At 58.1% G+C, this 13,721-nt stretch overlaps 1 protein-coding gene across 2 annotated transcripts in view; it reads left to right on the forward strand.

Moving 5' to 3' along the window:
• BICD2 (BICD cargo adaptor 2) overlaps nt 1–13,721 on the forward strand; it is a 57,201-nt gene that overhangs the window by 37,174 nt on the left and 6,306 nt on the right. For both annotated transcript variants that reach the window (XM_074330165.2, XM_019713832.3), the window contains exons 3-5: nt 9,319–9,471; nt 10,981–11,415; nt 12,260–13,267. In XM_074330165.2, coding sequence (XP_074186266.1) covers nt 9,319–9,471; nt 10,981–11,415; nt 12,260–13,267 — 1,596 coding nt within the window. The remainder of the gene's footprint in view (nt 1–9,318; nt 9,472–10,980; nt 11,416–12,259; nt 13,268–13,721) is intronic.

Below are 13,721 nucleotides of genomic sequence, written 5' to 3' on the forward strand. Positions count from 1 at the left end.
CCAAGGGGGCCCCCCGGCCCCCCGTGATCTTCCTGTCCTGGGGGCCCTTACACCTGGACTTCCTGTCCTGGGGGCCCTTACACCCGGTCTTCCTGTCCTGGGCGCCCTTACACCTGGTCTTCCTGTCGTGGTGGGCCTTTTCCATGCCTTCCTGGGGGACGCTGGTCTTGCATTCCTGATGGACCCTGTGTGTCTCGGGCCCTCTGTAGTCCTAGGAGTGAGTGACAGGGATGTCCCAGCAGCAATCCCCTCCAGCCTAAGCCAGGAGCCAAGAAAGGGTTTTTTTCCTGCTGTGGTGGTATCTGGGCCACCAGGACCTGCTGGATGGAAACTGGGTGTTTGGGCACAAGCTGAAGTGTGTGATGGGCCAGGGGCAGCAGTGCCAGAAGCCAGGTGAGCTCTATAGCGTGGGATGGATGAGCTGAGATAGGAGGACACCCATGTTAGGAGCCAGCGGAATGGAAGGGGAGGGGCTGTTGTGTGGCTGGACAGCCTGAAGGCGGTAGGGGTGGGGGCTGGGGTGTATAGAGTAGGCAGCAGGGGTGGAGCCCTGCAGGGGAGGAGGAGCTGGGGGGTTGGGTGGTTCCTGAGGGAACAAGCCCATGAGGCAGCACTTTCCTCCAGGCAGTAGGGCTAGACCTGAGTTGCTCAGGTGTGAAGTCCGGTAGCCCCCCAGGAGGTCAGGGTATTGGTGAGGGAGAGTCCGCAGGACCAGGGTGGACAGCCATCTGGGCAGCCTGCACAGTGGATGCTCAGTCTGCTCCCAACCTCTGTAATTGCTCATGGAAACCACTCTCCTACCCAGACACCCTGGCTGTACCCCAGATGGCCGGCACACCCAGGAGAAGGCACCCCTGGCCCCAGGCAGGCGCACTCCTGCCCCCTCTCCTGCTCCCTCCCCTTCCCCAGCCTGGCCTTTGTCTAGCAGTCATGGGCACAGGGCTTCCTAGGAGCCAAATTGCATTTACTTAATTTTGATGAAGTATGACTGGTCCTGCATGCCCCATGGCTGTAGTGTGCATAACAGCTCTGGAACTGTCCGCATCCATGCAGAACCACATTGCCTGACCTCAGTGTCCAGCCTGGGCAGTCATTCATCACCTCCTTAGAACCCGGTAGGAGAAGGACGGAAAGAAGTGCGGCCCAGGGCCCAGGGCCATGGAGCCGGGAGGAGAGAGCCCCCAGCAGTGTGGTCACGGCCCCAGCCCAGCTTCACTGGCTCGCGTAGTCATCATAGGCACCTACTTGAGGCTGGTCCCCGGTTCCCTCTCGACACTCCCTCTTGTCCATGTCACCTTGCTCTCCCCAAGCCCCCGCCCTGTCTGTCCTGAGGCCTGACACCCCACCCTGGGCCCCGGTTCCTCCTGGGGTGGTCAGAGAGTGAGTGGAGGCCTGGCCAGAGGTCAGAGGACTGGCTCGGCCTGGCCCTGCCCTTGTGAAGAGCCAGTACCTCCCGCCCCGAAGCTGCGTCTCTGTTGGTCTGAGGATGCTGGCCCCTCTGACATGCATCCCCTCTGCTTGTTCCTTCGGGGTACTGCATAGTTTCCTCATTGATGGAGCGTGTCTGCCCGGGCATCCCTCTCTGGGCTCCTGAGGGGAGAAGCTGTGAGTGTGCTGGGTGGACAGGACAGGGGCCCTGAGTGGCACAGGAAACGGTGGCCAACCCCGTCAGGTACCTGCTGGGCCCCTGAGTCCAGCAGGGCACTGTAGTCATACCGTTGTTACCAATGAGTAACCTAAGGTCAGGAGCTCCTTGGAAGGGGGAGCTGCGATGGGACCCCACTTGCCTACCTCCTTTTGCCATCAGGGCCTCCATCCACAGGCTCAGCTGGGAGAAGGTGCTCCTCTGGGGGAAAACCACACCCCATGGGGGCCAGTCAGAGCTTGTTTGAGCCAACGAATTTTGGGCGTGTTTTGGGTGGAGGCGCCCATGCCTGTGGTAGGGTGGCAGCTCGGTCGCTATGGCAACCAGAGTGCAGGCCTGTGGGGCCTGCAGTGTCAGCAGACGGCGCCCTCCCCTGCTGTGTGGTGTCCCAGGCCAGCTTGTGAACTGAGGTGCCTCACCCACTGCCCACGGGGTCTGGCAATGGAGCAAGGCGGGACAGGACTCCTGGGGACCACACTGCCGCAGGCGTGTCTGCCCGGCCACAAGGGAAGCTGCCCAGAGTTTCTCTTTCCACAGCCTGGAAGGTCTAGGTCTTCAGTCCTGCGGAGAGACCTGTGGGGAGCTGGTGGGTTTCAGACATTTCCCTTGGCTTCCACCCCACCAAGTGGCCATGTTTGGGCATCTCTTGCATGCCAAGTGCTGTGACTTAGCAATGACGGAGGGAGGACATTGTTCTCTCACAGCGCAGGAGGTTAGAGCCCAGGTGTTTTTGGCAGAGGGGTGAACAACTGCCCGCTTCTGTGTTCACAGAAAGTGGGGCGGCTGTGTGGGCAGCAGGAAGTGCAGGGCAAGGGCTGGCTCAGGTGAGGGGCTCATGGCTGCAGCCTGCCCAGAGCCATGGGAGCCCATGAGGGGCTCCAGCAGCACGTAAGCAGCGGAGAAACTGAAAGGAGAGAGCAAAGCCAATTGTGTAACTATAACCTGGCTGTCGAGAGGAGAGGTGGGAAGACAATTGGGCAGACTGACCAGTTGTGGCAGGTGTGCGGCCTGCAGCAGTGGGTGGTGCAGTGGATGGGTGTGTGGAAAGGCCACAGCTTCCCCGCCAGGTTCGCTCACCACTGTCCGCAGTGGCAAATAGGCCCTGAGAAGTGTGCCGAGGTGTGGCCACTGCGTGGGGGCAGTGGCCTTTCCAGGCTCCTGCCTGCCTCCTGTGTCCTCTCAGCAGCCCAGCTGGCTCCACACCTGCCTGATCCAGTCTGAGCTGTTGTCGCAGCTGCTTCCTCCTGCCTCTCCAGATGTGGGGACATCCGGTGACAGCGTGTAGGATGGCTGGGCTCCTCAGCTCACGTGCCAAAGGTGGGAGCTGCCAAGCAGGACTGTCTGGGGTCACGTCCTCTGCTCCTTGGCACCTATCAAGTGGGAGCAACCACACCGCCCTGTCCACGAGAAGTGGGGTGCGTGGCGTGGTGCTGACGCTGCTGGGGGCCCTTAGCCCAATTTAACGGCCCACACTCAGTTCAGCTAAGTCCAGGCTCTCTGAGCTGCCTCTGATCTGACCCCAGCTTCCAGGGGGCCAAGACCAAAAGTCCATGTTCATTTCCTGTGGCTGCCGTAACAAATTACCGCAAACTAGGGGCTTAAGACAACAGAAATTTATTCTCTCACAGCTTAGGAGTTCAGAAGCCCGAAATCAAGGTGTTGGCCCGGTTCATTTCTTCTGGAGGCTCTGTGGTAGAGCCCATCCCACGTCTCTGTGCGCTCCTGTCAGCCATCCTTGTTCTAGATTCTTCATCCAGTAGAGACTGGGTGTGTGTCCATCTTCCATGGCCCCTCCCTGGGAGTCTGTATCTCCACTCTCCATCTTCTCTTCTTCTCGGGACACAAGTCATTGGGTTAGGGCCTACCCTAATCCCCTACGACCTCATCTTAACTTGATTGTATCTATCTGTAACATTCTCAGGTTCTAGGGATTAGCACTTCAGCATATCTTTTTGGGGAACACAGTTAAATCGATAACAAGTCTGTCCTGTGCCCCCAGATTCATATCCTTCCCACATGCAAGATATACTCACTCCATCCTAACATCTCAAAGTCGTAACCTGTCCAGCATCAACTCTAAGTCCCTCAGTCAGGGATGGTCCGTCCTGCCGCACAGTTGTTCCCTGTGCGAGCTGTCTGCTTCCAGTGCAGGGATGGCCCAGGCCATGAGAGACAGACTGATTTCCAAAGGGAGAAAACGGAAGGAGTCCAGGGCCCACAGGTCCTAGCAAGTGCTCCCAGTGGAGGAGGGTGCACTGGATCTAAGGGCCTGAGAACAAGCTCCGTGCTCCGCCCTCTGGAGCCCAGGGCACTGGGGGCCGGCCGGCCTCCCAGCCGGCTGGTCACTGGGAGCCACCCCTTGGTGCTCTCTCCAGAACACTCCTCATCTTTTGCGGCAAGGACAAGCTGAGAATTTTCCAAATCTTAAAGTCCTGGTTCCTTTTTGCTTACCAGTTCTTTCTCTCTCTCACGCACACTTTTTACTATAAGCAGCAAGGGGAAGCCAGGCTGCACTGTTAGCACTGCTTAAAAATCTCCGTAGCCACGCGTCCATCCGTGTTCCTTCCTGCTTCTGCCCTGCCCCTGCAGGGGCACACAACTCAGCCAGGGTTCCTGCTGCTCGCCAACGGGGGCAGCTGCACCTCGGCTTCCTTTACCTGACGGCCACACCTCCCTGTGTTCCCTCTCTCGGGGCTCTGATGACCCCCCCTAAGACTGGGGGAGCTTTCTCTGTGCCTCAGCAGAATCATATGAAACGACTGTGTTCCTACTGGCAGTCACGGCACCTGGCGTCTTCCTGTCATGCTCCTCAGAACTCCGTCTCTGGCCTTTCCCAAATCCATGGCACATCCACATTTCCAGGTATTTGGTACAGCAGCACCTCTGTCCTGATACCAAACCTATCTTTGTTTCTTGGGCCGCCGTAGCAAGTTGCCACAGAACACTGGCTAAAAGGCAGATACTCATCCCCTTGGATTTCCTAGTCTGCAATGATGGTGTGGGTGGGGCTGTGCCCGGCCTCGGGTGGTGGCAGCGTTCCGTCTTCCTTGTCCTGTGGCTGCACCGCCCTGGTCTCTGCCTCGGTGGTCACCTTCTCCCTGTGCTACCCCACGTCTCTGACAGGGCTGGGGCTCGGCCTGGGGCCACCCTCCGGGGAAAGCACAGACCCGCTGTGGGGGTTCCTGCACGGGCAGCACCCTCCATGCACTGCAGTGACAGTGCTCTGTGTGTGTGACATGCGTGCTGCCTCCTGCCTGACCAGCATGTGCCTTCCCCAGCGTGTCATCCGTGGGCAGCTTCTGGCAGCCTCAGCAGTGAAGGAATGGGGGTGCTCCTTGGCTGGCCACATGCGGAGCGCATGGCCTGGAGGTGTGGCGCCCGTAAAGAGTCCCTGGGCCCGGCAGCTGCCACACATGGTCCAGGTCCATTTCTGTGAGCTCCCCAAAAAGGCAGGTCCATGGAGACAGAAAGCAGACTGCTAATTGGTGGTTGCTAATTGGTGAGCAGTTTCTTTTTCAGAGATGGGAACTAGAAAATGAGCACAGGTCTGAAGACACCAAAAGTGCTCTGTGTCCACGTGGAGTGGGTGAGCGTCTGGGGTGTGGGTGACACCAATAAAGTGCACAGGTGGCCCCTGTGCAGGAAGGCTGTGCAGGCCCAGCCCAGCGCACATCCCGGGGGCAGCTGGGTGCTCACACTGGCCCTGCTCCGACCTCCCTCTGTCCTCTTCCCACCCACCTCAGGGCCACTTGGTTTTGCTGAGAGGGGAGTTGCTGAGTTTAAATCAAGCCCGTTTACAGGGATAGGAGTGGAATTTGCTCATGGCCAACCCTCCCCCCTCAATCTCACCTCCTGTGTCCACCCCCGCTCAGTGGGCAGATGCTCCCAGCAAGTGTTTCTGGCCAGGGCAGCTGGAACCTCAGGTGAACAGCACCCAGCCTGCCTGACCAAAGTGGATGTGGTGAGCCAGGGCCGTGGTTCTGATAGATCAGTGTGTTAGTAGTGAGGGCTCTCCAGAGAAGCAGGCCAAGAGTGTGTGTGTGTGAGTGATAGAGCTGGGGGGGTGTGATAGAGGTGGTGCGCGTGCGCGCGTGTGTGTAGGGTATGTGTGTGTAATGGAGGGCGTGAGTGAGATGGGGAACGTGTGTGTGTGTGCTGGATGGGGTATGTGTGTCATAGAAGGTGTGTGTGTGAGATGGAGGATGTGTGTGTCGGGGTGTGTGTGTGTCATGGAGGGTGTGTGTGTGAGATGGGGGTGTGTGTGTGTGTGTGAGGTGGAGGGTGTGTGTGTGTGTGGGAGGTGGAGGGTGTGTGTGGGAGGTGGAGTGTGTGTGTGTGTGTGTGAGGTGGAGGGGGTGTGTGTGTTTGAGGTGGAGGGTGTGTGTGTGTGAGGTGGAGGGTGTGTGTGTGTGTGTGAGGTGGAGGGTGTGTGTGTGTGTGAGGTGGAGGGTGTGTGTGTGAGGTGGAGGGTGTGTGTGTGTGTGTGAGGTGGAGGGTGTGTGTGTGTGTGTGAGGTGGAGGGTGTGTGTGAGGTGGAGGGTGTGTGTGTGTGTGTGAGGTGGAGGGTGTGTGTGTGTGTGTGAGGTGGAGGGTGTGTGTGAGATGGAGGGTGTGTGTGTGTGAGGTGGAGGGTGTGTGTGTGTGAGGTGGAGGGTGTGTGTGTGTGAGGTGGAGGGTGTGTGTGTGAGGTGGAGGGTGTGTGTGTGTGTGAGGTGGAGGGGGTGTGTGTGAGGTGGAGGGTGTGTGTGTGAGGTGGAGGGTGTGTGTGTGTGTGTGAGGTGGAGGGTGTGTGTGTGTGTGTGAGGTGGAGGGTGTGTGTGAGATGGAGGGTGTGTGTGTGTGAGGTGGAGGGTGTGTGTGTGTGAGGTGGAGGGTGTGTGTGTGTGAGGTGGAGGGTGTGTGTGTGAGGTGGAGGGTGTGTGTGTGTGTGAGGTGGAGGGGGTGTGTGTGAGGTGGAGGGTGTGTGTGTGAGGTGGAGGGTGTGTGTGTGTGAGGTGGAGGGTGTGTGTGTGAGGTGGAGGGTGTGTGTGTGTGTGAGGTGGAGGGTGTGTGTGTGAGGTGGAGGGTGTGTGTGTGTGTGTGAGGTGGAGGGTGTGTGTGTGTGTGTGAGGTGGAGGGTGTGTGTGAGGTGGAGGGTGTGTGTGTGTGTGTGAGGTGGAGGGTGTGTGTGTGTGTGTGAGGTGGAGGGTGTGTGTGAGATGGAGGGTGTGTGTGTGTGAGGTGGAGGGTGTGTGTGTGTGAGGTGGAGGGTGTGTGTGTGTGAGGTGGAGGGTGTGTGTGTGAGGTGGAGGGTGTGTGTGTGTGTGAGGTGGAGGGGGTGTGTGTGAGGTGGAGGGTGTGTGTGTGAGGTGGAGGGGGTGTGTGTGTGTGTGAGGTGGAGGGTGTGTGTGAGATGGAGGGTGTGTGTGTGTGAGGTGGAGGGGGTGTGTGTGTGTGTGAGGTGGAGGGTGTGTGTGAGATGGAGGGTGTGTGTGTGAGGTGGAGGGTTTGTGTGTGTGTGTGAGGTGGAGGGTGTGTGTGTGAGGTGGAGGGTGTGTGTGTGTGTGGGAGGTGGAGGGTGTGTGTGTGTGTGTGAGGTGGAGGGTGTGTGTGTGAGGTGGAGGGTGTGTGTGTGAGGTGGAGGGTGTGTGTGTGTGTGTGAGGTGGAGGGTGTGTGTGTGTGTGGGAGGTGGAGGGCGTGTGTGTGTGTGGGAGGTGGAGGGTGTGTGTGGGAGGTGGAGTGTGTGTGTGTGTGTGTGAGGTGGAGGGTGTGTGTGTGAGGTGGAGGGTGTTTGTGTGAGGTGGAGGGTGTGTGTGAGGTGGAGGGTGTGTGTGAGGTGGAGGGTGTGTGTGTGTGTGTGTGAGGTGGAGGGTGTGTGAGGTGGAGGGTGTGTGTGTGAGGTGGAGGGTGTGTGTGTGTGACGTGGAGGGTGTGTGTGTGTGAGGTGGAGGGTGTGTGTGTGAGGTGGAGGGTGTGTGTGTGAGGTGGAGGGTGTGTGTGTGTGACGTGGAGGGTGTGTGTGTGTGAGGTGGAGGGTGTGTGTGTGAGGTGGAGGGTGTGTGTGTGTGTAGAGGGAGATTTACTGTGAGCAGCTGGCCGATATGATGTGAGATGTAGCAGGTGTACCAGCTGGAGACCCAGGGGGAATCCAAAGCCAGATGGAGGCAGAGTTTCTCTTCCTGAGAACTAGAGTCTTTTTTATAAGGCCTTCGACTGATTGAATAAGGCCCACCTACACTATGGAGGGTCATCTTATCTGCTTTACTCAAAGTTGGCTATTTTAAGTGTTAGTCTTATCTAAGAAATACCTGCATGGCGACATCTAGACTAGTGTTTGACCAGATATCTGGGTGCTGGGGACAAGCCAAGTTGACACTAAAATTAACTATCATAGTCGGTCGGGCTATAAATGAATGATGACCAGTCAAGGTTGCATGTGCTTTGTTAGCGATTTCCAGCTGCCTCTCTAGACAAATGAGAGTGAGTCTGTGTGTGTTCCCTCCTGGTGCTGCTCACGATGCCATTGTGCTTTTTTTGCCTGTTTACCAGGAGTTTTGCTTTGTGGGGTATGGGTTTTTTCCTCCAGTCAGTGACGTGGTGTCTGTTTCCTCTGCTGCCGGCTCTCCTACACATCCTTGGGTCGCTTATGGAGGAGGCTATGTCCTTCCGTTTGCTGAAGATTGTGGCAGTAAGATTTGTCAGAGTGCTAGCTGTGCCTGAAGACTCTCCCTCTGCTGCTGCTGTCCTTTTCTCTCTTTCTGGCTCTATTTAATTGTAGCAGTGTGACATTGCTGTTCTGTGTGTGCCTGCTTGGAATCTTATCAGCAAAGCGTGTTTATGGGAGCAATCAGGAGAGGCCAGTGTGCTGGGAGAGCACAGATGGAGCTGCAGGGCCATGGGTAAGCGCCCAGTTCGGGTGGTGCTGCCCTGGGGGCACCAGGTCTTTGCAGAGAGATCTTTGCAGGGAGGCCACTTGGAGGACAGGGGAAGTGAGGGGGAGGTGGTTTGTCTAGGGGACTGTTCTGCCCCCAGGGGACGTTGGCTGTGTCTGGAGACCGGTTCAGTTGTCGCAACAGGGGGGCTGCATTTGGTGGGCAGAGGTCAGGGAACTGCTAAACACCCTTCGACGTACAGGATGACCCCAGAACGTTGTGGGGTCTGGGGCCGAGGCACCAGGTTTTAGTACATGCTGTGTGTCAGCAGCAGGGTGAGAACTCCATTGCTGTCTGTTCGCTTCTGCCTCACCGGGTGTCTCAGTCCTCAGCAGTCCTCAGCGCAACTTGGAGGCAGGAACTGTTTTTAACAGCTTTATGAGCTGAGTCACATCACTACAAGTCACCCACTTAACGTGTACAGTTCAGTCGGTGTTAGGTTAGCAGTCAGTCTCCATATACCCCTACCTGCCCCACAACCGCAAATCTACCTGTTTTCTCCCTGGATTTGCCTATTCTGGACGTTTCGTATATGTGGAATCATACAATGTGGGACCTCTTGGGTCTGGCTGCTGTCACTCATTATAACATTTTCAAGGTTCATTTGTGTCACAGCGTGAAGAAATCGAGGGTCAGAGCCAGCTGAGACCCTGGCTGCCCCCCCTACCCCCCCATGCTGCCAGGCCTGACTGCACTGAGCCCGTGCTCCAGGAGGGGTGGGCCAGCCGGGCAGGCTGCTCACATCTGCCTCCTTCTGGCAGATCAACCAGAATGTGGAGCTGCAGCGGGGCCGCCTTCGGGACGACATCAAGGAGTATAAGTTCCGGGAGGCCCGCCTGCTGCAGGACTACTCGGAGCTGGAGGAAGAGAATATCAGCCTGCAGAAACAGGTGTCTGTGCTCAGGCAGAACCAGGTGAGCTTCTGGTTAGGGGGCGGGGTGGGGGGGCCCTCGCACCCCCTCATTTGGCCACCTCCATGCTCAGAAGGAGATCCCTGCCTCCTCCCGCACACCTGAGCCCAGAGCCGCACACCCCATGGACCGGGGGTGTGGTGGCAGACCTCTCCCTCCACAACCATGAGAGCAAGGCCTCTCGCTGCAGTGTTGGCTGAATATTGGCCAACCAGCCAGCAAAATGGGGAAAGATATAGGAGCTGATGAAGAGGTGACACCAAAAAACTCTGGGGCTGGGTGTCTAGCTCAGATGCCTTTCCAGTGCCAACAGGAGGTCCAAGGCATCCCCAGACCGTTTGGTACCCTGGAGCTGTTGGCCTGCTGATTCCTCCTGCTGTTTCAACTTTGCCAGCCCCTTTGGGTCCCCTGTGGTCCTGGGCCTCGGGGGGCCCTCTGGGTAAAGCCAGTGGGCCTTTCTTGAGCAGTGTGGCGATGTCCAAGCTGTCATCTCCTGCTCTCGAGTAATCTTAGCAATGGATGGGATGAGGAGGGCCGCCTTCCCCTGTGATGAGACCCCCGGGTGGTCCTGGGCACCCAGCTCCCTCAATGCCTGCCCCTGTCACCAACCTCCAAGAGCCACAGCCCTGCGGGGTGGGAGCTGGGGGGACCTTTGTCCCACTTTAAATTCTGCGTCGGGACGTGTGGGCCCATGTGTTTATCCGGCAACAGAACCTCTAGAGGGCACACCTCTGCCTGAGAACACAGGCTTAGGAGCTCCGCGTCAGGCTGCACAAGGGGCTGCTGTGACATCAGTCACGCAGAGGGACCTGAGGGGAGAGAGACCTCGCCCCAGACCCTGGGTGGCACTGGTGGAGTCCGGCCCCCTTCCAGGGAGTCCCCTTCCTCAGGCTGCAGTCCACAGACACCTGCTCAGTCCCGCCTCTAAGTGGCTTGTTCCTCAGGTTTTGCACAAATATTACAGAATAATAAGAAACGGTCTTTAAAATTGCCTGTAGATCCTGAGCCCCACATCAAGCACAGGCTTCTGTCTGCTCTTTCCTTGTCCATCTGCAGACAGTTTCAGCAGGCATGACTGGGTGCTACCTCTCCCACTCACTCCCTTAGGCATCTGGCTGTGGGTGCTGGGCAGCTGCTACACATCCCATCTCAGGGAACTTGAATTCCTTTGTTTTGAAATATCCTTAGAAGTAGTAGTCATAGTGAACATCTAAATACGTATTTTATGTATCTTAAATTATTCAGTCAACTATTGATGTAAGTATTTTGTAGAATTTAAAATCACTATACACTTGGTAGCATACGAAGTCAGCTAGCCAATCTGATGTGTGGTTGTGCTTGCTTTGATTTCCACAGTCGCCAGCTCTGAGCTCTGGCTGTTGACCGACTCACACCTTGTGCACACTTGTCCTTTGTGTTCACACCTCACGCCTCTGAGCAGCCATGGAGTCAGCACACTGGTGCTGCCTCCTATTGCTCAGGCTTAGCCAAGTGTCACCCTTTCTTTCTCAGGTGGAGTTTGAGGGCCTCAAGCATGAGATCAAGCGTCTGGAGGAGGAGACAGAGTACCTCAACAGTCAGCTGGAGGACGCCATCCGGCTCAAGGAGATCTCGGAGCGGCAGCTGGAGGAGGCATTGGAGACACTGAAAACGGAGCGGGAGCAGAAGAACAGCCTGCGCAAGGAGCTGTCGCACTATATGAGCATCAACGACTCCCTCTACACCAGCCACCTGCACGTCTCCCTGGATGGCCTCAAGCTCAGTGATGATGCTGAGGCCATGGCTAACGGCTTTGAGCACGGCAGCCTGGCCAAGCTGCCCCTGGACAACAAGGCCTCTATGCCCACCAAAGACGGCCTGGCCCCGCCCTGTCCCAGCCTCGTGTCCGACCTCCTCAGTGAGCTCAATCTCTCCGAGATTCAGAAGCTAAAGCAGCAGCTGATGCAGGTGAGTGGGAGAGCCAGCGGGTGGGCGGCGCTCACCTCCACTGCTGCCCCCCACACACACACACATTGTGGATGTCCCAAACCTTAGCTTAGTTTGTCTTCAACTCCTTCACTGCATGAGTGGGACTGCAGCACTACAGGTGGAAGGTGCCAGAGAAGTGGGCTTCTGAATTATGTGATTGAAGTTTGGGTGCCAGTCACGGTTTTCTCATGTCCCTCGGTGGTGCCCATATGCTGTCTTCCTCGCTGTGTCCTGTGGACATGTCACAGTGGAATCCCAGGGTCTATACTGTGGCCCCAAGTTTGCTGCATGTCTTTGAGGAGGGGCCCGCCTGGCCCCTCAAACCTCTGGGCAGGGGAGGACCAACGGTGGCCCCACACGTGGCACCCTTTCTCAGCAAGTTGTTCCCGAACTCCAGGGGATTGCCACTTGGGATGTTCTATTCAAAAACAAGATGTGGCTGTCATTAGGTAGTTTTATTTACTTGCCAGTAAAGGAGACATCCAAAGCTCTGTCTGCCGGAAGGAAGCTTAGCCATTGCTTATATACACTATTTGGTTTGTTACATGTTGATTTCTTTTTTTGCGATTCACTAAACTTACCCTGTTGGGTTGGTCAAGCTCATCTGCTTACAGCTGCATCTGTAAAATACGTGCCACATTTTAACATTTAGTAAGAAGAACATTTAGTAAGAACTGCCCAGACCTGGAGACCCTTGTCCTGTCTAACAGTGTCACAGACAGGCCAGCAGGATGATAGGCGGGGTCACTACTGGGACTGCCTGGGGGTCCTCCAGTTGCACGGACCCCGCGGGCTATTGACAGGCCCTTCTGTGCTTTTGCAGATGGAGCGGGAGAAGGGGGGCCTGCTGGCAACATTGCAGGACACACAGAAGCAGCTGGAGCAGGCAAGGGGGGCCCTGTCGGAGCGGCACGAGGAGGTGAGCCGCCTGACAGAGACCCTGAGTGCTCTGCAGCGCCTGCAGGCCGGCAAGGAGCGGCGCACAGCCCTGGACAGCGAGAAGGAGCGTGACAGCCACGAAGATGGCGACTACTATGAGGTGGACATCAATGGGCCCGAGATCCTGGCCTGCAAGTACCGCGTGGCCCTGGCAGAGGCCACTGAGCTCCGGGAGCAGCTGAAGACTCTGTGCAGTGCGCACGAGGCCAGCGAAGCTTGGCACGCCGAGGAGAAGGGCCGACACGAGGCCGAAAGCCAGGCTCTCACTGAGAAGGTGTCCCTGCTGGAGAAAGCCAGCTGCCAGGACCGTGAGCTGCTGGCTCGGCTGCAGACAGAGCTGAAGAAGGTCAGTGATGTCGCAGGTGAGACACAGGGCAGCCTGAGTGTGGCCCAGGATGAATTGGTGACTTTCAGTGAAGAGCTGGCCAGTCTGTACCACCACGTGTGCATGTGCAACAACGAGACGCCCACCCGTGTCGTGCTGGACTACTACCGCGAGGGCCCGGCTGGTGCTGGCCGCTGCAGCCCCGAGGCCCGTGGGCGCCGCTCACCAGTCCTGCCCAAGGGGCTGACGGCCACAGAAGGTGGGGCTGGGGACAGCAGCCCCCCCCCTGGCTCCTCGCTGCCCTCGCCCCTGAGTGACCCGCGCCGGGAGCCCATGAACATCTACAACCTGATCGCTATAATCCGCGACCAGATCAGGCACCTGCAGGCGGCTGTGGACCGCACCACGGAGCTGTCGCGACAGCGCCTGGCATCACAGGAGCTGGGCCCTGCGGCAGATAAGGATCGGGAGGCCCTCATGGAGGAGATCCTCAAGCTCAAGTCGCTTCTCAGCACCAAGCGGGAGCAGATCACCACACTGCGCACGGTGCTCAAGGCCAACAAGCAGGTGCGCACCGTGCCGGGTCAGTGGGGCGGGCGGGCAGGGGCGCACGCTGCTGGGGCTGGACGGGCAGGGACGCCTGGCGAGGGAAAGTGGGGGTGGGGGTTGGGGGGAGACAGGTGTGTACTGCTGAGGTTGGGATGGGTGGGTAAATGCACTGTGGGGGGGGTGGGCAGGTGTGCACTGTGGGGAGGAGTGGGCAGGCAGGTGTGCACTGCGGGGGGTGGGCGCAGATGTGCCCTGTGGGGGGGAGTGGGTGGGCAGGTGTGCACTGCGGGGGGTGGGCGCAGATGTGCCCTGTGGGGGGGAGTGGGTGGGCAGGTGTGCACTACGGGGGGTGGGCGCAGATGTGCCCTGTGGGGGGAGTGGGTGGGCAGGTGTGCACTGTGGGGAGGAGTGGGCAGGCAGGTGTGCACTGTGGGGGGGTGGGCGCAGATGTGCACTGTGGGGGGGAGTGGGT

The sequence above is a fragment of the Rhinolophus sinicus genome, chromosome 16 (assembly GCF_057876585.1).
Source record: "Rhinolophus sinicus isolate RSI-liver-muscle chromosome 16, RSI-T2T, whole genome shotgun sequence".
Taxonomy (NCBI): domain Eukaryota; kingdom Metazoa; phylum Chordata; class Mammalia; order Chiroptera; family Rhinolophidae; genus Rhinolophus; species Rhinolophus sinicus.